General features: G+C 42.9%; 1 protein-coding gene and 1 pseudogene across 3 annotated transcripts in view; one reads left to right on the top strand and one right to left on the bottom strand.

Annotated features, from left to right (window-relative positions):
* The window catches only part of Lrp2bp (LRP2 binding protein), a 29,920-nt gene extending 6,844 nt beyond the window's left edge, over positions 1–23,076 (top strand). Inside the window, exons 2-10 of one of the 3 annotated variants that reach the window (XM_048455616.3) lie at positions 1,649–1,738; positions 3,536–3,656; positions 4,505–4,617; positions 5,675–5,788; positions 14,211–14,353; positions 14,431–14,536; positions 15,838–16,061; positions 18,838–19,012; positions 20,874–23,076. In XM_048455616.3, the coding sequence (XP_048311573.2) occupies positions 1,694–1,738; positions 3,536–3,656; positions 4,505–4,617; positions 5,675–5,788; positions 14,211–14,353; positions 14,431–14,536; positions 15,838–16,061; positions 18,838–19,012; positions 20,874–20,939 (1,107 nt within the window). In that variant the 5' untranslated portion in view covers positions 1,649–1,693 and the 3' untranslated portion in view covers positions 20,940–23,076. Of the gene's footprint in view, positions 1–1,648; positions 1,739–2,998; positions 3,217–3,535; positions 3,657–4,504; positions 4,618–5,674; positions 5,789–14,210; positions 14,354–14,430; positions 14,537–15,837; positions 16,062–18,837; positions 19,013–20,873 lie in introns of those variants that run through there. The other 2 variants (XM_048455617.3, XM_085680269.2) reach the window with 2 other exon arrangements.
* Positions 17,143–17,651, bottom strand: LOC148118323 (cytochrome c oxidase subunit 6B1 pseudogene; annotated as a pseudogene).
* Positions 23,077–26,533: the final 3,457 nt, after the last annotated feature.

Genomic DNA, 26,533 nt, shown 5'->3' with positions numbered 1-26,533 from the left:
AAGGGGGTGGTGTGAGCTGCTGTCAGCACTCAGAGCAGCTGACTTCATAGGCATAGGGGCACTAAAGAGGATCTGCAAAGGGAACATCACCCGCTTCACCCAGCCTTCCCCACCCAGTCACACGCTCTGGTTACGGAGATGCTCAGTAGGCAAAGTCTCTTAGTGCCAAGCCTGTGTACCAGGAACCACATGGTAGAAAGGGAGAAGCGAGCCCTGCAGCTTTGTTCTCTGACCTTTGCGCTTGTGCATAAACACAAACACATAAAGGATCGCAATAAAAACTTCAAACTCACAGGTTCTTTTCAGAGGATATGTTATCAACGAGCGCCCCCAGTTTTTATCCCAGGATGGTCTAAGTTCATGACATGGTCTGCACACAGCTGCTAAGTGTCAGGTGACTTTACGCTGACTGTCAGAATGTGGCAGAATCAATCTGGACACTCACATTTAAAATCTTTTTATAGCTCTTGTCTAGCATTTTGAAAGTACTAAATTTGAATTAACCTATTTCACCAGCTCTGCCTGTTGGAAATCAGAGTGGAAATTGATGCTCAGAATTAGCTTTGGTTCGAGACAGCCTCATGACTGTGGGGACCGTGGTCAGGCGTAGGCGTGGGAGAACAATTATACGTATTATGAGAACGTCAGGAGAGCTAGATTAAAGCTGAGAATTAAGGAAGCTGCTATGAACAGCCTGAGGCAAAGGACCAAGATTTCAAAGACAATGCCCAAACCAAGCAGATAGGCTGACTTTCATAATACCTTTGGGGAGCAAGGCTTGCTTTACATGTGTTCACAGCGTAGGCTGTCAGTTCCTATGTCCATCCAGGGTACGAACTTGAGAGGACGTAGCTGTGAGAGCCAAGGTCACATTTTAAATTTTAATTACTATGCCTCTGGTCTGCAAGCCCCTTGCCCAAGGACAGAGAGTTCCGGAAATGCTGGAGGTTAATGTTTATGGGAGATGACATAACAAGCTACCCGTTCTCACTGCCCTAAACCAGTTTGTTTGACCCATCTGCACAGGATGTGCTCGATGGATGTGCTCGATCACACGTGGGTGGGAGGTGCATAGGCAGGAAATACGTCAGGAGGTGTGCTTGCCCCTGATTGGATCTTATTGGAAATGCAACAATTTATGGGTTCTCCTTCTTAAGCCCTTGCCATACTTGATCCTCGGCCATTTCCAGGGTATGGACCTGGTCAGAGCCATCCATCTGGCCACTATTTAATTAAAGCCTGCTTCAAATTTGGCTCTACACTGTGGTAGTGACCTTAGTCTCAATGGGCAGGATTAATGGTGACACCAATTTCTATAGACTGCAGAGCCAGTTTCTCAAGATGACCAGCTTCTGAAAGCGGAAGGCCCACATTTCTAACACAAACGTTATAGTCACTTTACCTCTTCTTCTTTTTCTTGAGAGATAAGACAAAGTAATACGTGAGCAGGCAGGGCACCCTTGCCAACCAGCAGCTTTGCTCCTAAGTGAATCACCTCCCTGCCTGCCTGTTTCCTCGTGTGTGCCTCGGAGCTCAAAGTGACCACCATTTCCTTACGTTTTATAGGAGCCAGCACTTTAAAAAGGCAAAACAAAACAAACCCAACATTTAGTAGGCCTGAACGAAACGTTTCTCTGTTGTTTTTCAGACCCTCTGAAGTACTTCTTTTTAAGTCACTAAAGCAGCAGAAGTTATGAACAGTCTTACAGGCCAAGACAACAGCGTGAATTTAAATAAGGTAAGGTGTTGTTTGTGTCTTATTTTATTTCTAGCGCCTTTCTTCAATTTGCCAAGGTTTCTCCAAATCAGCGGCTCGCAACCCCTGTGGGGATCAAATATCAGATATCCTGCACTTCAGATATTGACATCATGATTCATAACAGTGACACAATTACAGTTATGAAGTAGCAATGAAAATGATCTTATGGCTGGGGGTCCCCACAACATGAGGAACTGTATTAAAGGGTCACAGCGTTAGGAAGGTTGGGAACCACCTCTCTAGCCCTTTTGAAATAGTAGCAAACTGTGTTAATGCCATCAGGGAAATGAAGACTTGCCATCCAGTTTGTGACTGGTGGTTGACAGGGAGCTCTCATTCTGTCTGAATCATTTCCCTCTCAATGTCTTACACGTGTTGCTTTGTTCATGTGGGAATTTTACAGTCTTATTGGAAACTTAGATCTTGAAATACAATTACTTTAGTTTTTTAAGGATTTTTTTTATATGTAAATATCACGTGTGCAGGTGACAGCAGAGGCCGGTCACTTCCTGAAGCTGAAGTGACAAGTGCTGGGACCCACCCGAAGTGGGTTAAGATCCTCTGGAAACACTTTGTTCATGTTCTTGCGTTTTAAAATTGCTTTTTTATTTTATGTGGTATGAGTGGTTTGCCTGCACCAATGTATTTGTACCACGTGTGCCTGAATAAACCAGAAGAGGGCATCTGACCCCCTGGAACTAGGGTTACGAACAGTTGTGACATGCCATGTAGTTGGTTGGGAATTAAACCCTAGCACTCTTAACTGATGAGCCACCCCCGCAACCCTCTGTAACCAGTAGCGCGGGGTTATTTGTTGTTTGTTTGTTTTGGGACCGGGTATGATTATGTAGACTAGGCCGGCCTTGAACTCACAGAGATCTGCCTGCCTCAGTCTCAGTGGGTTAGAATTAAAGCCACTATGCTGAACTCATTAACTTGTGTATCAAGAAAAGGATACTTTAGGATCCTACAGATTAAGAAATAAGCTCCCACATACAGCAGACATTTCAGTGATTTTGTTGCTTAGTTAATCATTTCTCCTTCCTTTGAGTCCCACTCTCTTATGAAGCTGCTTGTTGCCTAAAACAGCATCCTGTAAGTATATAAACACAGCTTTCCAATCACACAAAGTTTCTCTCGAGGTCTTCTGTAGGCCACCAATCAGAGACCTTCCCTGGGAGCTGGCTCCTGATTGGTGGAAGTCACTTGAACCAGTAGAATGTCAAAGAACAAGAAAGAAAGAAAGGGGGGGGAACATAGCAACAACAGAGTTTGCTGTCCTCGCTACCCTCAGCCTAGGCCAACCTGGACTCCTTCATCCCAAATGAGGTGGCCCCTACACTTTATATGAAGGCTCTGATTTACCACACAGCGGGGATCCATCTGGTAACATGGCGGTCCAGTACAGACTGGAAGCGAAAACTGAGCGACACAGCTAAAATACAGTGTATTCCCAGGTAAAAAGGACAAATGCTTTCGTTTGAAGTGGATTACCCCGGTAAGCTTCAGTTAGAAGGCTCCAGAAAGTCCCTAGTGACAGGAACCATCTCTTTGAGCCGTGTGGTCTCCTGCCTCTGAGGGGCAGCAGTTGTAATGACAGGACTCAGGGTCACGCGTGAACTCGCCTTCAGCAAGGAACTGCTGCTAACTCGGGTCCTGCCGCCAGGCAATGTCGCCGCGATGATTTTAGAATAAGTCCCGCCGAGGAGTGAGGTCTCGCTTCGTGCTTTTCTGGAAGAAGAAATTTTAATCATCGTATGTTCTCCTTGTTTACAGGATCCACGCCGTGGAAACAGGATGAAACTCACCAGTGAAAAGTTGCCCAAAAACCCTTTCTCTCTGTCTCAGTATGCTACTAAACAACAGAAATTCCTCCAGTGGAAGAAGGAAAAGCCTGGTATAAAAATCTGAATGTTTAATCTTTGCTTGGAAAATATTTTTGCTGAAATTCTGTTTTTGCTAGAATAAACAAGAAAGAAAAGACATACCATTGGTTTCGAGGAGGTACTCAGTTCAGGCTTTCCTGGGGGCTGGCAACCTTCTTAACTCAGACAGCAAGCCAACACTGTAGGGGTCTCAAGGCCTGATTATGATTTACCCTCAGGACTTAAGAATCTGCTTCTAAAAAAGTAAATCTGGGTGTTGCTTCCCTCAGAGAGTGTGGCATGGTGCTTTACTGCAAATGGATATTTAAAGCTATTTCTATAAACTTTAAAAGCTGAAATGGAGAGCCAGGCAGTGGTGGTGCACACCTTTAATCCAAGCACTCGGGAAGCAGAAGCAGGTGGATCTCTGTGAGTTCGAGGCCAGCCTGATTTACAAGAGCTAGTTCCAGGACAGGCTTCAAGGCTACAGAGAAACCTTGTCAAAAAAAAAAAAAAAAACCAAGATGGCCAGCTCATTTGATCAGTAGTTCTAAATACTAAATATGGCTCAAGCAAAGAGTTTAACTCATCCGCAAGACAGTTTTGCCCAACACAGGCAGAGACCGCATTCAAGTGCCTACTTGGCAAGGTGCAGCAGTCCCAAACTCAATAAGCATTTATTGATTGTGTAAGGTGTTGCATTCGGTGCTGTGCTCATGATTTTGTTTAGGGTGTATTCTTTCTTGGAGCTAAGTTTTAGGAACTAGAAGTTGGCAAGAAACTGATACTAACAGCATCTAATGAATTCTCCGTTACATATGGCTTCAAGAGAGAACATTCACATTGTGTGGTTAATGCAATTTTTACCTTTCTGGCTCAGATTATTACCGTCACACTAATCTGATGAATACAGCATTGCAGTACCTGAAAGAAAGAATAAAAAGAGGGGATACTATGGCGTATTTTCTAAGAGGTCAACTCTATTTTGAAGAGGTACCATTTTTGATCTTTTTTTTTGTATAATTGTGTTGTTAGTACTTCATTGTTGGGGGTTATTTGAGTTTTAATGGAGCAATTATATAGGGTAGATAAGACCTTGTGTTCCATCCCCAGCGTCACACAATAAGTAGAGGCAGCCGATGATCATGGCAAACTTTCAGGTGAATTTTTTTTGTTTTGTTTTGTTTTGTTTTTCGAGACAGGGTTTCTCCATAGCTTTGGAGCCTGTCCTTGAACTAGCTCTTGTAGACCAGGCTGACCTTGAACTCACAGAGATCCGCCTGCTTCTGCCTCCCAAATGCTGGGATTAAAGGCATGCGCCACCACTGCCCAGCTTCAGGTGAATTTCTTATGTTGTTATGCCTAAGAAACTCGGTGAGATCATATAGGTTATGGTTTTGTGACTATGTGTGGCACACAGACATAAGACTAAGGTGCTATCTGGTCTTTCTTCACTAAAGTTATTCTGAAGAAGTCATTTGGAAAGACCCATTTTCACACTGAAAATTGAAAACATACATTTTATAGTTTTATTCACAATATGTAAGGTCATTCATAAACTATTTGCATATTATTAATAACTGAACTCCCTGAAAAGTAGCTTTTCATATAATTTATACATCATGAGGAAACCATTTCTTTTTTAAATTCAAATTATGGTGGGACAGCTTGGTAGGTAGACATAAGAAAAATTCTCTGTGCTATCATATAGTTTTCAGTAACAGAGCTTTGATTTATCTTCAGGTCCCAAGGATTTGTCCCCAGCCCCTCATGGTCCTTTGAGACTCCGGAAATTATTAGTTCACATCCTCCTTTCTCTCTTATCTTTGCATGTTGGGATCTTCTTTTACCTAGCTATCTTCTGAGGCCTCAGTGTACACACCTATCGGAGATGTCACGGCCCAATGACTTAAGCAAAAAGTTTGGGCATTTCCAATATGGCGGCGTCATCTGTTAGCTGTGCATCCTTAGGCCTAGATGACCATGTGATGCTTGAGTTCAGGGTTACTTTAAACACATAATGAAATGAAATATTCTCTGGGGCTTTCAGGGCTGGTATGAAGAAGCCCTGGCACAGTTTGAAGAAATCCAGGAGAACGATCATCAAGCGATTTATCAACTAGGCGTGATGTATTATGACGGGTTGGGGACTGTCCCAAATGCCGTAAGTTATTGCTATATGCGTCATGTTTAGGATTTCACTGCAATGGATTATTTGATGCCATGTTTGTGGTTTAACATGTATGTTTAGTATGTCTCCATTTTTACATCTTACTATTTAATCTTTTAGAATTTGAATGAATACTGATGCCACTGTGCACATGTATAAAAGACAAAGTTAATTTCTTCTGATCCCTTCCCACTTTGTCCTCCTCCTGCTCCAAATCTAACCTAAACAGCTTTTCGACATAACTAGATTCAGCTGTCAGAAACCGTGAGCCTCTTTGTACTTGAACTTTAAGGGCCATCCCCAACTACTACAGAAATGTTGGGGCTTTTCAGTGGTGTCCTCCTCCGTATGAAGACCAGGGACTTATCCTCGAGAAAAGCTTCCATGCTGAAGGTGCCACTGTATTTTTGTTCACATGGTGAGGAAGTCTAGTAAAGGGAATATCCACCGCCACTTCCTGGATGCCTCTCAGGACTGGTCCATCTCTCACAGAAAACATAGTTTGTGATGCAGTTTTTTTTTTTATTGTGGTCTAGGGATGGGCAAGGGCTCAGATGATTTTTCTGAATATGGATCTCATGACTCACAATGTGCCCTTCTATATGTTTAGATGTTTCCTGAAAAAAATTATGGACATCCCGTGAATGTTCACATTAGATATTTCACATAAAATTTACATAAAAGAATTCTTATATGCTGTACAAAGTAGTACAAATGTCTAGAGTTTTCGATCTTGAGAGGCCAAAGTCAGAAGTAGGCACTCTGGGGAAAGAGTTTGGTAATTTTGCCTGAGAAATGCCATGGTCAGCTTGTCGTAGATTTTCTCAGTTGCACAGTGAGAGTCTGTAAGAGTCATCTGTAAGCTTCTACTTATAATTCACCACCAGGAAATGCTCATTGCTACCATTAGCCCTCAATGTGCTGTTGAAAATGTTTTCACTTATTTTTAAAAAATGATTACAAAGCTATACGAATGTAGATAAGATTTAGAAAATAAAAATTGAATCGCTTCAAATTCTACCATCAAATGTGAATACTTGCTATTGGTACACAATTATGATGCAGGTATTAATATGACATAGATTATATTTATTGACAAAGGGCACCCAAAATGATATGAGTCAACAAAATGGCTAAGTGGGTAAAGGTGCTTGCTGAGCAAGTCAGACAACCTAAGTTCGAACCCTGGCCCTCAAGGTTAAAAGAGAGAATTAAGCCGCAAAAATTGTCCACCGGTCTCCACACATGCACCATGGCATATGTGTACCCATGGTGAAATTTTAATTTAAAAAATAATAAAAATTAAAACATGGAAATGGAATGGATAATACAGTCCTATATTAAAGTTTTCTGTGAGTATTTTATAAGCAATCTATCAATAACAAAATATTCAACAGGATGTATCTTGGTTATATACAAATACTGTGCCACTTTGTATAGGGACCTGAGCATCCATGACTTTTGAATACATGGAGGTCTTAGAACCAGTCACTGAGGATGTCAAAGAATAACTGTGTATGTGTATTGTATATACATGTCTGTTCAGGCACACATATATATATGTATATATATATCACATAGATATAGGTTTATTAATAAACAAACACTTTGGAAAAAACTATGCAATATATTCCAATTTGTAATATCTTTTTTACTATAATAATTATGAATGCCCTTTCTTGTTAATGAATATTGAAGCACGATCAATAAAATCTCAGAGAGATATTGGGGTTTAACCTGAAGACCAGAAAAGCAAAGCAGCCAGCCACTGGTTCTTACCTCAATCTCAGTCCAAAATGACGATCCTGCTTCCAGGAATCTCAGAATGAGACTGTGTCTGAGAGCTGTCTCCTCCCATTTTATAATCCTTTATAGGGCTGGGATTAAAGACCTGCACCACTGGGATTAAAGGCATGCACCGCCTGGTTTCTATAGCAACTAGTGTGGCTATTGGGATTAAAGGTGTTTATTACTACTGCCTGGTCTGGAAGGCTAATCAGTGGGGCTGTTTTACTCTTTGATCTTCAAGCAAGCTTTATTTATTAAAATACAAATAAAATGCCACTACAGAACGTAATAATCTACATTATTACTCTAATACCTGCACCATAATCATTTATTCAGAGTAATACTTTTAGGCCTTATGTAAGCTATCTTGTTGAAGACAGAGGATAAATAAACTGAGTTTTATAGAACATTATTACAATTTGAATTTCTCATTCCAATTGCTTTTTCTCGTTGTACAAATAAATTTCAAATGCTATCCAAATAACAATTAAAAACTTAATTTTTAATTTTTAAGAGTAATTTTTAAGATATTTTGAATATATCTTTCTGTGTTCATGAGCAAATCTGTCCTATCCATAAGGGTCTAAAATTCCAAATTCTAAGTGTACATGCGTTTTCTAATCTTGGCCTCCCCACAGGTTTCAAGCCTTGGCTTACAATCTGGCCTTGTGAATATGACTTTATATTTCTCTCTTTAAGATAAGAATAAACTGCCTTGGAGATAGGTCTGCCATTTCCCCTCTCCCTTGTGTAGTACAAATAATAAAAACCCAGAGACAGATACCGGGATTAAAGCTGAAGATCAGGGAAACAGAGCAGTCAGCCACTAGAGAGACCTTTTACCTCTACCAGTGCTCAGAACAAAGGTCGATCCCCAGACTGCCTAGACTGCACGGTGTCTCCACCAAACCTCAGACTCCACACTCCAGTGAGTTCCTGTCTCTTCCCATTTATATTCCTCTCTCTGCCCAGTCATGTCACTCCTATCTCCACCTCCCAAACACTGGGATTAAAGGTGTGACTCCCAAACACTGGGATTAAAGGTGTGAGCCACCACCGCCTGATTCGATTTCTGGATCTTGTGCAGCCCAAAGTAGTCTTAAACTCACAGAGATCTGTCTGCCTCTGTCTCCTAAGTCCTGGGTCTGAAGTGTATGCCACCTCTCCCTTGCCTCTAGTGGCTTAGCTTTGCACTCTGATCTTCAGACAAGCTTTATTTATTAAAATACAAATAAAATGTCACCACACTCTTGGCCATAGCTGACCTTGATGACTGACTATGGGCCACATTTGAGCTAAATCTAGACCCAGCACTGGACGGACCCCTTGTCAATACAAAAATTTTAGAAAGACATTACCAATTGAATATTTTATGTAAATTTAATATATTATGTACATTTATGAAATAAGTCATTAACCTAACATAGCTGTTAACAAGACCGAATAGCAACGTATAAAAACACAGAAAAGAGAAACATCCTTCATTCATTTTCTTCTTTTTCAGTCTTGCATAAAGCTATCAGTGGGGCCTGTACTTTAGGTGCCCAAATTTTCTACTTTTGACTCCTTTTTATCATACAATGAAATGAATGGATGAATTGTAGATAAGAGGAATATTTGCACTAAATGCAAGGTATTTTATTAACTACTTGTTTAAAGTTGGTAGGATGAAATCTCCATGACTGTGGTGTCCATAAGCACACTGCCCCCCCCCCCCCGCAACATATACACATACACACATGACTTAAAATAATTTTTAAAAGACAAACAAACAGGGGCTGGAGAGATGGCTCAGTGGTTAAGAGCACTGGTTGCTCTTCCAGAGACCCAAGGCTCAATTTCCAACACCCATATGGCAGCTCACACTATCTGAGACTATAGTTGCAGGGAATCTGGTGCCCCCTTCTGGCCTCTACGAGAACCAGGCATGCGTATGGTGCATAGAAATACATTCAGGAAAAATACCTGAGTGTGTTTGTGTGTGTATGTGGGTGTGGATGTGTCTTAAAACAAAATAAAACAAACAAACAAACAAACAAAAATTTTTAATGGCATAAACAAAGCTTAAAAGATCCATCCCTACTTCCTGTGCTAGGAGCACTTACTATGTATGCAGCCTGTGAGTTACGGACTCAGCACTTGTGAACTGCACAGACTGAGTCCATTGGCTTAATGGATTATTTATTCAGCCTTTACCACCTCAACACTACAGATGGTGTCAGAACAGTCCGAGGTGACGGATAACCAAAGATGAGAAGGGAAGGGATTGGCAGTCTGAGGAAGACTATTAGTGACGCTAAATGACGTTATGGACTAAGATACACACACGTGCCAGATACAAAGGTGCAGTCAGGAAGGTTTCCATCAAACAGGTGGCATAGACTGAACCTTTCCAATTTAAAAAAAAAAAAAAGCATTAAGACAGAGGAAGCAACATGAGCAAAGTTAGGAGATGCCCTTTGGTAGCTGAAATCCAGCTTCTCCAGTCAAGTCAGCATATGAACTAAGATTATCCCGGGAAATACTGGTTACCAGCAACTGCCCATTAACAGTGCAGGATATGGCCAGGCAGTGGTGATGCACGCCTTTACTCCCAGCACTCAGGAGGCAGAGGCAGGTAGATCTCTGCTAGTTCAAAGTCAGCCTGGTCTACAGAGGCTGTAGGCTCGGACTGTTGTAGATGGAGCGGCGGGCTGCATTCCCGCCTGGCTCCTGGCTAGCTTACCCCCGAAAAAATTACATGGAAACTGTATTTATTTAAGCATTGTCGGGCCCATTATCTGTAGCCTCTTATTGGCTAACTCTTACATATTGATCTAACTCATTTCTAATAATCTGTGTAGTACCACGAGGTGGTGGCTTACCGGGAAGGATCCTAACCTGCGTCTGTCTCGGAGAGGAGAGTCATGGCGACTGCCTGCCTCTGTTTTCTTTCTCCCACAATTTTGTTTTGTCTTCCCCGCCTACCTATGTTTTAACCTATCAGGCCAAGCCGTTTCTTTATTCATTAACCAATGAAATCAACACCTACAGACTGTTACCCAGGAAATTCCTGTCTCAAAAACCAAACCAAAACAACAACAAAACAAAACAGTGCTGGAGATGAATAAGCCACTTAGTCACTTAAATCATATACATACGAGACTGGGCTCAAGCAGGGCTCCCAAAGTTTCCATGGAATATCCTAACTGTACTCTCTGAGGTAGTTTCCATTTCTCCTGCCCATTAAAGCCCTCAGTCTATGTTAAATTGGCTGGGAGTTTAGCTCAGAGCTGGAGCTATTGGCCTGTGTGATGATCTAGTTCTATTCCCAGCCTTGCAAGATGGACAAAGTAAAACAATTAAGGTCAGGAACGCAAGCAGACACCCTCAGTCCATCAGTCTTTTATGATCTTCCAATGATAAAACAGCGTTCAGGGAGCAGTATTAACCCAGTCTAGAAAACATTTTGAACAAGATTGATCACCAGTAAGATGAAGAGTTGATGACTGTGAAACTATTAGACCTGGGAACTGACTGAACAACTCAGACATCTTAACGTCTGACAAAACAAGGTTGTCTCATCTGATTTTGCTTTCCCTTGAGCCTGTTGGATTTATTAAATAACATCGTGTCCAACACAGGGAAGAAAGGATCTGTTATACCTTCTCCAGCTGTCTTTCCTTACCCGTTAGGTTTGCAAGGGTATTATTTTTATAGCAACTTTAAATTGTTGCAAAACCCAGTGTTCTTTGAAAGAATGTTGTCGGGGTATCAGAATGTATCCATGTTAGATGCTAGGTTCATAACGGTGCTTACTGCCAAGCCTCAGGGTCAGATTTCACTCTTGGGACCTACCTGGTGGAAGGAGAGCGCTGACTCCCCCAAAAAGCTATCTTTTAACCTCACACACACCATGGCTTGTGCTCATCCCACACGTACATGCATGCATGCATACATACATATATATATATATATATATATATATGTGCACGTTAATTAGAAAAAAATGCATACATACATACATGTATGCATACATATGCACATTAATTAGATAAAAGTACAATAAAAATATAAATATAAAATAAAATACAGATAGCTGGTTAAAAGTCTCAAGACCGGTTCTGACGTTCACGCTAATCCCATCTTGCGTGCTTCTTTGGTATTACTGGGATTGCAGTAACAAGATCTCAGTCAGTTGGCTGCCAAAATTAACTAAGAATTAGAAGAAGAGAAGACCTAACAGAGGAATTACGGGTGAGGTAGCCGTTTCTCCACGAAGCAAGCTGATGCCATAACAGATTCATCATACGTTCACGCCATGCAGTGTTCCATGTCTTTCTCCAGAATGGAAATCATTTCCGAGCACTGGTTTTATTTTTATCTGCGCATCCTAACAGCTTCTGTTTACACTTAAATCATTTCAAGGTCGACCATCACCAGAGTTATAGCATCATTTAACGTGAAGTTTGGAAGCAAGTACTAAAGAAAATTATAGTAATGAATTAATATTCACAGGCCCATCTTTTTAAAATTTTGGATATAGTCACCTCTGGCCAAAAAGAATTTATCAGAAAAAAAAGAGAAAAATTTCAACTTTCCAAATAAATAATTGACTACCAACTTCAATCTGTTTCTCGTTCATGGCTGTTGTCATCCATGAAGGATTGCTTCTCGAACAAGCTATCATGATTCTTCGAAACCTTACTGGTTCCATCCTGCCCCTGCCCCTGCTCCTTCCTGCCTCTTTCTGTGCTCTCCTTTTGCTTTCCTCTGTAAGGCAAGTAAGCTGGTTCCGCTTTCTCCCCCAGAGCATCACTCCCAACCTTACATGTGTCTTCTGTTAATTCTGGTCTTTGATGAGACATTTTCTTCTTCGACTGTAAAACAGCGCCCTTTATTTCTTCATAGTTGTAATGGCTACTTAACATCTTATTTTCTGTTTAACTTATTGATCTTTCATTGGAAGGCAAGCTTCACACAGGAGGTGTGTCTAGTTTGTTCATTGCAATATGACTAGCTATCAGATCTAGAGTAGACTCTGAGTATCCGACCTTGTGGCCCCATGCTGACCCTATTAATCAAGGTCTTACTTCCAGTGAGTTTTCAAGGAACTTTACTACAGAAGGAGTCTGTCTTCTGAGAAAAATCATGGTGCCACCCACCTGTTACTGTGGTAAAATGTTTCCCCTTGTTACAAGTGCACTCAGTGATGCAGGGAAAGGAGCGTAAACATCACAGCCTAGAATTTCCGCCAGAAGTTTAGTGATTCAACATGGGGAAATCTGTAAATACACCATACTCCTTTGATAGTTTAAATGAAAGAAGCCATCATGGTTTCAGTGTGAGCTAAAAATTACACACACACACACACACACACACACACACACACACACACACAGGGGGGAGGGAGAGGAAGAGGGCGTGAGAGAGGGAGAGATGGGGGTAGATGAAAATTTTTGGCAAAAGTACGTGTTTTATTCTAACTTCTATGCCCTCACAACTCCCTCAAAATTTGCTTGCGAGCTAAACTCTGTGATAAAGATGGTAAAAGAAAGGTATTTTTTTTTTTTTTTAACCAATTCTCAGGTTATTTTGGAACTACATGAAACAGAGCTTGACCATCTTTCCCCACCCCACTCCCAATAAAACCCTCCATAATAGGAGTAAAAGTTGCTGAGAACTGTGATTTTGCATAAATCTTTCTATGGAAAATAATGATTCAACCTGGGTAAGACATAATAACAAAATTTAAAGGCTGTGGAAACCACACCAAAGTAAACTAGAGACAAGATTAGTCTTGAAAACTACAATTAGAAGGGAAAAGAGAGAGAGAGAGAGAGAGAGGGAGAGAGAGAGAAGGGAGAGCGACTGGGGGAGGGGAAAAGTGGGGAGAGGCAGAAGCTTCCTCTTTGGGAGGGAGATGGAAAAGGAAGGGACTCAGGCTGGAAGCTGAAGCTCAGGTTGCCTGGCAGGACAAGGGAGTGGGCACAGCTTGTCTCTTAAAGAGACAGGATAGATCATTATGATTGTGCTGTGTGTGTATGTAGACATGTGAGTGCAGGTACCTATGGAAATCAGAAGGGAGCAATGGATATCCTGGAGCTGGAGTTACAGGTGGTTATGAGCCACCAACTTGGGTGCTAAGAATCAGACTAAAGTCCTCTGCAAAAACAACATGGGTATATGCACACACACACACACACAGCATCATACATATAGAGGTCAGAGGAGAACTCCTCTTCTACTATGTGGGTTCCAGGATCAAACTTGGGTTATCAGGTTTCTTCAAAAAACCTCCCCTTACTCAGAGGAGATGTCTTGTCACTCGTAGTTAGAATGCAAACTCTGTCACTGTACCTGTGCCACATGAAGGTTGGCATTTTAGACATCTGTCACTAAGGAGCATGCTCAGTAGAAAGCGGGCTAGAGAAGGTAGCTCTCGGGAATGCCTGATCATCACACACATCTAAACAACCTTTCTCTCCTTGCCTCCATCCCTGAAAACCCAGAGTAAACATCCTCCTAAGTATAGATCTGTGATCTTTTACACACATGGTAAACTTGAACACTATAGGAAGAAAGACATTTCAGTTTGAGCGAAGCTAAAGACCAGTGTCTGTTTGTTTGTTCTTTTCCTTTGTGGAAGGAAAAAGGAGTGAACTATATGAAGAAAATCCTCGATTCTCCATGCCCCCAGACAGCACACTTAAAATTCGCTGCTGCTTACAACCTTGGAAGAGCTTATTTTGAAGGGAGAGGTGTGAAACGATCGGATGATGAAGCAGAGAGGTAATAGTCCCTGGAAGTGAAACTGCGGGCTTCGAAAAGCTGCAGCAAAGAATAACTCCCCTTGTTTTCTCTCTCAGACTCTGGCTGTTTGCTGCAGATAACGGAAACCCAAAAGCCAGTGTGAAGGCACAAAGTATTCTGGGACTGTATTATTCCATGAAAGAGCCCAAACAGTTAGAAAAGGTAACGTTCCCGTCCCATCTTAAACATGGGTTTATTTTGGTACTGGCAAAACCCCAGCCTTGCCTTTGCTTGGTGAGCGCTCAGAGATCCTTGTATCCCAACCCTCTTCCTTTGAACACTAGCGATATAGCATCTAGATTCATAACCGTTTTGCCGGTTTTTTTTTTCAGAGAAGACACTGTGAAGTAAGTGTGTAGGCTTGGGTATCGTTTATATTTCCTGAACAATGTAGGGGAAGCTCCTACTTTGGGTTTCCATCACCATGACAACATCTGACAGGCCAGATGAGTGCTCACCTGTGGAGGCCCAGGAATGTGAGCCTGTTTTCACCTTGTTGGAGAGTTTCAACTGGTTCAAAGTTGTTGACAAGTGTGGCTACCCATCCTGACCAGGGTGTGGTTGCTTGGTGTTTTGGACGTTAAGATGGTCTTAAAGGTAGATCCACTCCTCCCTGACTAAAGGTTAGAGAATTCAAGCATACTTCTGCTCCTTTTGAATTAAAAGGTTTGACCTAGGGAGGAGCTGCCTTCAGGATACTTGGTCTAGGGTGGGTTCACTGCCTACACAACAGAATGCTTTTCTCATGAATTAATGGCTTGATGGCTCAAAGTATTAAAGCAAGTAACTGTTCTAGTTGTCCTTTGTATCAGCTAAAGCAGTCTTTTGTCTTCTCCCTCCTGTTGTACTGGGGTATAAAAGTGTATGGAAAATTAAGCGCAGGTGGATTTCGGTATTCACTGGAACTCCCTCCTGGTACTGTCCTAGGTTTCTGTTTTATTATTTTCATTCTTCGTACTCCTTACTCACTTTTCTACCCTCTAAACCCTCCTCTGGTAAGTAGTGGTATACTTGTTGAAACTGGTCTCCTACACTCACCTCATTGCAGCTATGAAGCAGACATCCTCCTGGCCCTGATGTTATTGGCTGGTGTCACGTTCATCTCCCTTAATCTCCTTTGGAAACCCCTCACATGGAAACCCAAAACTATGCTCCACTGCATTAGGCTTTCTTAGCCCAACCCAACTGACAGTCAAGATTAACTATCAAAAATCTGAGAGCTCAGCTCCAGCCTTTCCAGCACGTACTGCTGCTGCTGTCCCTGCTTCTACCAAAGGAGATTATGGGTACGGAAATCTAGCGTCTGCTAGAAAAGGTTAAACCAACAAAGCACAGCACTGCAAAAACTAAAAGAAAAGGCACACTCCTGAAATGATGGCCAGAACCGTTGAAGCTTGAGTTCTTTCTAGAACCTCCTTGTAATCTCATCCTGCAGATAACAAAATGAAATTGTGATTTCTCAGGCATTTTTCTGGCATTCGGAAGCTTGTGGCAATGGAAATCTGGAGTCCCAGGGTGCACTTGGCCTCATGTACTTTTACGGTCAGGGAATCCACCAGGACACTGAGGCCGCCCTGCAATGCTTACGGGAAGCAGCCGAACGAGGGAATGTCTACGCCCAGGGGACTCTCGTGGAGTACTACTACAAGATGAAGTTTTTCACCAAGTGTGTTACATTTTCCAAAAGGCGAGTGTCTTGGTTTGTTTTGCGTTGCTATGCCACCACCACAGATGGTTTATAACGAATAGAGATTGTTTCTCACATTTCTGTAGCCCAGAAGTCTGAGATCAAAGTCTTGAGAAGTTCAGTTGGCTGATGAGGCCTGCATTTCTCCAGAGGGGAGGTGTTGTGTCCTCACATTCAGGGTGTCAAAGGTAACCTCCCCCACCAAAAAAAAAAAAATAGGCTGTGTGTAGCCTTCTATAGCAGGGCCTTAATCTCATGAATGAGGCAGTCCCTTGTGACCTAAACACCTCTGAATTTTGTGGCAGTGGGAATACATGAATGTTTCAGGGGACACATTTAAGCCACAATAACCCTTGAGTAATAAGTAGAGGTGTTTCCAAGTACTTGGTGTTATGCCAGATCTGTCCAACAAAACTTTCTTCGGGGTTGAAATGACAACTGCTAAGTGACCTTAAATACCCTCCTGCCACTGAGGCCTGAAAATTTAAACCAGTTAAGATTCATGTAACTAGCCAGTGTGGCTACTTCTGCCCATATTGAAAAGGACAGTTCTATACCAATCACCTTCAGGATTTCAGAGCCACTAGCTGAAGTGAGTTTCTCACTATAAACTGGCACATTGGAAATGCCTAGGAAGAAATCTTCCTCTCTTCCTATACTCCTCAGTCCTGTACCTCTATTACTGTGTAGTTGAAATAAAGCTTCACGACTGTGGTATGGCTCGGCTTACACAGTGTCTTAGGAATTCTTTTGGAAACTACCTAAGGCTGCATTCTGTTGCCTACATATATTTACCCATGCTGTACAAGTGTGGAAACAGACCCGGACAAACAGTCCATGGTGCTCTAGAGCGCCCACCAGACTGTGGGTGAGCTGTCCATAGTCCCAGACATGTTCCTATCTCCTACCCCAGGGAGGGCCAGAGATGGAGAGTTTCTCCCTTCCCCTCCCGGACATCTTAGCTTCCAGGCAGCAGGCCATAGAAGGAACCGCCTCTGCTATTCCCAGCAAATGCTCATCCTAAGATTCTGAACAGTTCTTTTTTTTTTTATTTTTTTATTTATTTTTTTTATTTTTAAACTTTTCAGTGAAATTTTATTAGGTGTTGCATCATGATTCAGGGTCCCAGAGTAGGGACCATCATATACCCAGGTGCCCCTTTACTGTGTGGGGAGAGGAGAGCTAACAGAGGAGAGGTGGGTGGAGCCAGGTCAGATCTTCCCAGGAAATGTGCCTTCTGCTCTGTGGTCATCCCAGGCTGAGACCCATGATACGGGGCAGAGGGACTTGTATACACGTCGGTACCACTCACACACGGAGACATCACCCCCCTTTGCGGTCATTGCCTTCTCGCAGCGGTGGAAGTCCAGATAGTTCTGCCAGCAGTTCCTGGTCTGGTTCTGGTTTGGGAAGCGGCTGTCAAAAGGGGCAGTTTTGTAGTTCTTGATTTTGGTCTTGATGTCTTCAGCCATGGTGCCGACTCCGAAAGACTGCCCTGGAGCAGCGGTAGTTCAATGTGACCCTTAGCAAAGACGCCAATGTCAGACGGGAAGCGGAATTTCGACCGGCCGGAAGCTGCAAGAGGAGGAGCCGAACTGAGTCCTCCAGAGGCTAGAGAAGCCACGGGAGGCGTCTCTGAACAGTTCTTAAAAACTGTATTACACTGATTCCTTTGTTGTGTGTGCATGTACACACGCCATGGCATCCATGTGAAGGCCAGAAAGCAACACAGTTGGACCCTCCCACTATGTGGGTCTTGAGGGTTAAACTCAGTTCTTTGAGCTTGGCAGTTAAGTGCCTTTGTCTGCTGAGCCATCTCCCAAGCCTGAGCAGATCTTAAAAATTTTTAGAACTTCGCATCTTTTTCCATATTCTTAATACCCCTAACATTGTGGCGAACATGAAGTCGACCAGATGTCCTTCTTACATACATTCACATATCTGTGTATAGTTTGCAAAGGCTGGCTTCTCTTCTACTGAACATTACCTTTTTTCAAGAAAAATCTGCGAATTTCTTACAGTGTTAAAGCGGGCCTGTGTGATGAATGTAACGTTAAGGTTTCCGTGTTAAGATCCAAGGGCGCCATGGTTTACAGCAGCTTGGACCCCGGGGACCCTCGCTAGGAACAGTGAGGAAATACAGTCACGAGTAAAATGAAACTAGCCTGCTACCTCCTCAACCTGGAACCTCGGTGGTTTGTGCTGGCTGGAGGTCCTGGAGGGGACAATCTCCAGCTGCAAACATCTGGGAGGAGGAAGCTGCAGCTGCTGGTCCGCACACACTTCAGCCATCCACAAGCACTCGTATTTGGACTCCCAGGAAAAGCTTTGCCATATCTTTCCAGCCTGGCCCAATGGGTAACAGTTTTACCAATTGTCCCATGGGTCCAAGGCCTTGGAGTGTCCAGCATGGCTGTGCCCATGTCAAAATACACATTCCCTCATGACTCCACTCAGTCGGGGCTGCCTCTGCTCCCTGCACAAGGGAATCCAGGATTCTTTTTTATCCCCCTACTCAATTTATCCACAAGATGATATTATTCTTAAAATATTAATAAGAACAAATTTTCTCTGATGGCTGATCCCTGTGAGTGTCCCCACAAGGAGGGTCTAAGTTTGTCTCCCTGCTATTAGAGGATTGTATTAAATAACTTCACCCCACAGCAAACTTCTCAAAAGGGTAGGAACAACATTTTGAGTGGAGAGTTCCCACAGATGGTTCTGTGAAAACATAATCCATGACTGATAGCCTTTTAAATCGTTCATGCCCCTTCAGGATAGCGGACTACGATGAGGTTCACGACATCCCCATGATAGCTCGTGTCACGGACTGTCTCCCAGAGTTTATCAGCAAAGGCATGGCCATGGCCTCTTTCTACTACGCACGGTGTCTCCAGCTTGGCTTGGGCATTACGAAAGATGAAGCATCTGCCAAACAGTATTACTCTAAGGTAAGTTTGGGGGCGAAATAGAAACTGACCTAACTGGAAACCACTACCTTTTCCCTGAGAGGGGATCAGCTCTCTGGGTTGTTTTCTATCTCTGTGAAGAAAACCTGTCTATGGTGAGTCTGTGCCCATTATTAAGCGCAGGTGGGAAAAGTCCCATTGTGATGTAAACTTAGCCTCCTTAAATTTGCTGCCACAAGCACCTTTAGGGCCTAAATGTTTGTGTCTTCACCAAAAAAATAAATAAATAAAAATTAGACCTACACCTTCATTCCAGTACTGTAATTAAATGTCGGTTTTAAAGCCGTGCACCCAGGAGAAAGCTTCGTGACTATGAGGTCATCAGTAATCAGTAACCCCCTCACCTCCCTCTCCCATTTGAATCCACGTGGTCACTTTCAGATCTGAGACTTTGGTGGAACTGGGGAAGGGGGACATTGCAGTGAATTTTTTAAAAACGGTGTATGCTTTATGCTTCTATGTCCATGGCATTCTTGAGCACACATTAGAACAGCATCATAATTAACTCTGTATGTGGTTCTGTGGTCATAAGTCTTGCTGTGTTCCCGGCTGACCCGGAACTCACGGCAATCCTGTCATTGGGGGCCCCCTAGATTCTTATTTTGGAAGAAGTAATTCATAGTCTCTGGGAGTGGGATACCACCATACCTGCCAAAGCTCTCTGGAGTCTTCTAGTATGGACACATGTTTAGAAACACTGAGCTACTGTGTTTAAAACCGATTTCCAAAGTAACGAATACAGTGGATGTCTGAGGATTTTACCACCACACCATTCTTTCCATGTGAGAAATGAGTGTGAGCAAAGGAACTTTTCTAAAAATATAAACCTTTTTGCACCATGCTAATCTCCAAACCAATCCAATTTCCTGTTCTAGATCTTCACCACAGTACGCTTTGGAGATAAGCATGGGAGAACATGTAGTTTAAAGGACCCAGTATTTGGTATAAACACTCAACAAGGGCAGTAAACAAAACAGGGACATGAGAATGGGTTTCCACTTGCTGGGGATGATAACCCCATTGCTGTGCACCAGCCTAGACACAGACACAGTATCAGCGAGCCTACTGGATACTATGGGAGATGCTGACGAAGAGGCAGCAAGCTAGTGACTTCATATGAGGTTTATGGAAAGAAACGGGACATATTTCATTGAGAGCTAAACATGAGGGCATCCTGACAGTGGTGGTCACTGAACTGAGAGTGTCCTTCACAAAGAAACTCTGGCGGGGAGGGAGGGGACTTGGGGCCACACCAAAGGTAGGCAGTAAGATGGCAGAAGCCCAGACATCAGTCCAGAGACACTTGTCTGTTGGCAGCTCTCTCTTAGAGATGTGATCCCTTGGGTATCTCTAAGCATTGTGCATTCTCCCAGGACCCACAATGTTTCTAAAGTTTGTGGAGGGAAATTTCAGCTCAGTGCAAGGAAGAACCTTTGGACTTCACTGTCACAGAAACAAATACAGAGGTTTTTTTCTTAGAAGATAAATTCTGGCTAAGAGTAAGAAGCTAAGCAAATAGTGTTAAGACCGATGTCCTCGGCACTGAAGAGACAATTGCTACTCAAAATGGTGCACGAAGCAGATAATTTCTGATGTTTCTACCAAACACTTGTTGTTCTAGAATCAAGCACCCTATCACTATGTAGGTAAAGTAAGACTGTATATTTTAAAATTGAATTATTATTCAGTTGTTCACATGTATAACAGCTTGAGATGAAAAGTTAATGATTTCTATCTCTTTTAATAATCCTTTAGTTTTAATTTTAAAATTTTGTGTGTGTATGTGTGTGTATTTTTAAAGCGAAGTACCAAGCAGTGACTCTCTTCTCTCTTCACTCGGAAGGCTTGCCGTCTGAACCCTGCGCTGGCAGACGAGCTTCACTCCCTGCTTATTTGCCAAAGGATTTAGACCACAATGCATTTCACAATGCATTTCGACAGAGACCGTCCATCCTAACCGGAAGCAGTGTGCACATGCTTACAGCAGCTACGGCTATTATTTTCTGCATCCCCATTCTATTATCCGGGGTATTTTACAGAAACGTCTCCTTCATTCTTATATTTGTACAAACCAAATTTTAGACACCAATCGAATTGCTGGAAAGAGTCCTCAGAGGCCACCGCTTAGCCTAGAGTGGCCCGGACCGATCTGAGTTTGAAAACATGCCGAGAGCAAGTGCCCCCTTGCCTTATTAAACACAGTGTCTGGAATGACTTAGTACAGATTGAGTTTTGTGCTTTCCAAAGTACACATGCTGCCGACTTAATTAAAAACGCAATTTGAAAGCTTAATTCATTACATTTTCTTTGGCATTTGTTTAATTTTATGAAGTTTGATAATTTAAAAATGTTATTGAGTCATCTGAAATTTTTCACAAAATTCAATGAAGGCCAAAAAAATTTTAAAGATTAGACTTCCAAATCCTTTTTGTAGAAAGTGTATAGTGTTTTATAACTTATTAAAAGATTCTTAGAGATAACTGGTTAAGCTGTAATTTCTTTTTTAAAAAATGGATTTAAGAAATTACTTAGCATCATATCCCTCCAAATGTTCCCTCGAAGGTCTTAATTAAATGAGCAAAAACCATTATGACCCCCGATAAATATAAGAATTACAGCAATATGCTTTTATTTGTATTCATTTTCTACATGTATTTTAAATCTTAGAAACATTTCTATACAAGATAAAATATGGAAAAAAATCATAAAAATCATTAACCAAAGGACTACATCTAAATACTGTTTTGTAATCCAGCCTGAGAATGCTATATAAATTATGCTTTAGGTTAGCACACAAAGACATGGATTCCGTAAATGCGTTGCTATACTTTGTTCTCACTCCTTTTCCCCCACTGCCCTCCCTCCCTGGAGTCTTCACTGCTGGCTCTTCCTTCCCCAGTTAGTCTCCTCTGTGTGTGTGTGTGTGTGTGAGAGAGAGAGAGAGAGAGAGAGAGAGAGAGAGAAAGAGAGAGAGAGAGACAGAGACAGAGAGAGAAACAGAGAGAGAGAGAGAGAGAGAGAGAGAGAGAGAGAGAGAGAGAGACCAGGTTTACATAACAGCCTTGGCTGGCCTTTGTAGACCAGGTTGGCCTCGAACTCTCAAAGATCCTCCTGCCTGTGCTTCCCAAGAGCTGGGATTAAAGGCATGTGCCGCCACCACCTGGCTCCCTTCTCCTTTCTTATCACATATTTTCTATGACTTATATCCCACTTCTCTTAAGATCCCTTCCTCTTCCTGTTGATTCTGTTTTCATGAGCTATAAACACACACACAGAAATACAAATATTGCTCTACACACACACACACACACACACACACACACACACGCGTGCACACACACACAGACTTTCAGATCTCAGTTCCACATGAGAAAAAACAGTTTGCTCTTCAGAGTCTTATTTCATTTAACCTAACGACTTCCAGTTCCATCTGTTTTCCTGACAAAGTATTTCATTTTTCATTATGGCTGCATCAAATCCCATTGCAATTGTTTCACATTTTCTTCGTCCATCCATCTGTTAATGGACATGCAAGTGGGCTGCACTTCCTCACTCCTGGGGATGGTGCAAAGGTGAACGTGGACACTTATCTTTGGAGTGTGCTGGCCCGCATCCTTTAGGTACACACCGAGGAGTGGTATAGCTGGGCAACGTGGTGGTTCTTTTAGCCCATCCACTTTTTTCATATATTGGTGGCACACGTCAAAATATTGTGTCAAAATTAAATTAGGCGAGGTGGCGATTGGGAGGCAGCGGCATGAGGATCTCTTTGAGCTTGAGGTAGGCCAGGGATAAGAAGAAAAGAAAGACATTTTAATTAGCAACAGGACTGTCTTGGTGTCAGTGAAACCTACCAAAGAAAATGTCACAGTGAAAACCAAGGTCCACCTGCTTTAGATTGTGTAGTGTTTGTGAAATGTATTAAAAATAGGATGTCTTAAAGATACCTTCCGGCCCGCCTTTTGGCAGTGCATTAGCTGGTATGACTTTATTTTATAAATCTCAATGTCATTTTCTTTTGAAAAATTAAAATTATCTGTATGGGTGTTCTGCCTACTTGTATATCTGTGCAACACACACACACACACACACACACACACACACACACACACACACACACACACACGTGTGCGCGACTGGTGCCGGGGAAGCCAGAAAAGGGTGATAGATCCTCTAGAGCTGGAGGTATGGATGGTTGTAGCCCCATGTAGGTGCTGGGAATTAAACTGGGGTCCTCTGGAAGTTCAGCCGCTGCTGTTAACCACTGAGCCACACAATGTCATCTGCAATGGTGGATAAATAAAAACAAATCTGTTAGTGGTGAGAAAATGGAATTTCTATGTGGCAGCATCTGCTACAGCTGCTGCGGAATGGAAAGCCTGGCCTTGGTTCTGCACCCAAGTACATGAATTGAACTTTGTTTTTATATAGAGAAGAAATAGTTATTCACTTCTGCATTCTATACGAAAGTTACAGACTTAAACCAACCCTGGAAACAAGGCCTTTCCCTATGCAATCATTTCATCATTTCATTCATTTATGCCCCAGCAATGCTTGAGCATGCAGGGGCAGCCCGTTTGTGGCGGGTCTCCAGCTGTTCCTATCCTGGGCAGTCCTTGATGCTTGTGGTATTATCACATCCGAGGTTCCCCAGTCTCCCCTTTATGCTGTGTTTCCAGCATTTTTTGGGGCCTTCCTCTTCGCCTTATCCCGTGCACTCCCCCAAGCAGTGCTGTCTTCGGGAATCGGCCGTCGTTCATTCTCATAGAATGGCTGAAGTATCTTGGGTACCGTTGCCGTATCCTGTAGTTTACTTCCTTCTGTAGATGGAGATGTTTCTTAATGGCATCATCTTCGTGTGATGCATAGAATCCTCCTGAGACATGCAGCTGTTTCCTCGATGACGAGACTGGAAACGGCCAGCTAGGTCCTCTGGAAACCTGGGGAATTTAGTACGTGGGTGGAAAGAGGTCCAGCTGGTCGGAGAGAGACTACCACAAGAAGAGGAGACCCAGTCAGTCATCCTCATCACCAATATGGCTTCCTTTGCAATAACTAATGAATACTCTACATTCCCTCCCAACATCCTACTCAATCCCTCTCCCTTTGAAAAAGAGGAAAGTGAAAAAGAAACACCCATCTCCAGAATCTTCCATGTGGGGAGTATTAGTCACTTCTCTGCCGCAGTGAGAAGAAAGCACTGAGACCAAGAAAACTTAGCGGGCGGGCATTTCCAGAGGGTTAGGGTTCATAGAGCCCCATGGGGGTGGGGCAGGTCTCACACTGAGAGAAAGGGAAGCAGGCCCGTGGAGGAGGGATGGGGGGAGGACTGTCCTCTCCCAGGGAGGTACCTCCTTCTAGCAACTCTCTACTTCGGCCAACTAGGGATCAGTTGTTCAGATATGTGAGCCTAATTGGGGGGGGGGCATTTTCCCCCAAACCACACAACAGGTGTCATATGTCGTATCTGGTGATGACGATATGCCATGCCTGACTGGGAACCCAGAGTGGAATCCCCCCCCCCCCCCCACACACACAGAGGGGGGGGGAGAGGGGGAGGGGGAGAGGGAGAAGGAGAGGGAGAGGGGGAGAGGGAAAGGGAGGGAGAAAGGGGGGGTTTCTTTGTATAACGGTCCTGGCTGTCCTGAAACTCGCTTTGTAGAGCAGGCTGGCCTCGAACTCATGCCTGTCTCCTGTATTGAAGGTGTGCACCACCACCGCCTGGCCCCAGGGTGGAATGTTAAGCTTTAGTGTACTGTATTTACCACAGAGCTGAGGGCCTGGCACCTGCAAGCCTCCCTCTGCTGCACATGCTCACTGGGGAGTGGAGCTAGTCTTTATCTCAAGTGACTTGAGACTTCCAAGTTAGTACTTTTTTTTTTTTTAAGCCCAAATTTCTGGATTCATTATAGTTGGTTATCAGGCTTTACCATGAAGAGATAGAGGAATTAGAGTAGTAACTTTTTCTTTTATGTCTCTTTTTCCCCCCTTTGAGACAGGGTTCCTCTGTGTAGCCCTGGCTATCATGGAACTCACTCTGTAGCCCAGGCTGGCCTCAAACTCAGAGATCCGCCTGCCTCTGCCTCCTGAGGGCTGGGATTAAAAGAGTGTGCTACCACCACCGCCATTCAGTGGAAAGTTTCTTTTTCTTATGTGCAGTTTGAATTTAACACCCAAAGTTTAAGTGATGACTTAGGGTTATCAAATTTCTCATCCCTGAATCTTCTCTAAATTGGAATTTTGACTATCTCATTGAAGGACAATTCTTATTCATAAAATAGCCAACAACTTTCCTCAAGAACCAGTAATACCATTTTTAGGTATATATCCAAAGGATGCTCAATCATGCCACAAGGTCATGTGCTCAACTATGTTCATAGCAGCTTTGTTTGTCATAGCTAGAACCTGGAAACAACCTAAATGCCCCTTGACCAAAGAATAGATAAAGAAAATGTGGTACATTTACACAATGGAGTACTACACAGCAGAAAAAAATAATGACATCTTGAAATTTGCAGACAAATGGTTGAAGCTAGAAAACATCATATTGAGTGAGATAACCCAGACCCAGAAAGACAAATATTATATGTACTTACTCATAAGTGGTTTTTAAACATAAAGCAAAAAAACAAAACAAACACCAGCCTACAATTCACAATCCCAGAGAACTTAGACAACAATGAAGATCCTAAGAGAGACATACAAGGATCTAATCTACATGGGAAGTAGAAAAAGACAAGCTCTCCATGGTAAATTGGGAGCTTGGGGACCATGGGAGAGGGGAAAGGAAGGGAAGAGAGCAGAGAAAAATGTATAGCTCAATAAAATCAATAATAAAAAAAAGAAATTAAAAAATAGCCAACCTCAGTTTTCTCTCAAGTCTCAAATACCATTTTAGTCGGAATCAAGAGGCTGGGGAGCTGTAACGAGAAGACAATGAGACTTCTACTGTTTAATCATCCATCTTTCAGAACCGTGTCTCATCAAGAACTTGTTTGTTCCGTGTTATTAGTACCACAAACCTATATGACTTGAACATATTTTTTCTTTTATTCAAGTTGCAGCTTTGCCCTGTTTTCAGTATTTCTAGAAACCAGAGGAAGGATAGCGCATGGTGTTGCTACTTCCCAACAGTGACAGAGTAACAAATAATGGAAAAGCCCAGGAACACCGAGTCAACATCCATGGCCCCACTGGCAATAAGGACACAATCCAGATCGTGGACCTCACCCAATGCCCTGGGAGTGCACAAGATTTAGGCAACCTTCCTCTCCTGCTTTCCTGTCTTCAAGCTAATCCTTCCCGGCTCAGCTCACATCTCATCTCCCCACCGCCTCACCAACGTGGCCTCTTTTGCGCACTACAACTCAGGCAGCACACTTTCCTGCAGAAGTTCTCAGAGGGCAGTGCTTCCTAGGAAAGGCTCCTGACGAAGCCACCTTAGACGCGCCAGTGTCCACGCTCTCGCTCCTTTTCTGACACAAGCTCGACACCTTCAAGCAC

Source organism: Myodes glareolus, chromosome 23 (genome assembly GCF_982192425.1).
Source record: "Myodes glareolus chromosome 23, mMyoGla1.1, whole genome shotgun sequence".
NCBI lineage: Eukaryota > Metazoa > Chordata > Mammalia > Rodentia > Cricetidae > Myodes > Myodes glareolus.
The sequence above is the reverse complement of the archived record's forward strand: the minus strand, read 5'-3'. Positions and strand labels throughout refer to the sequence as shown.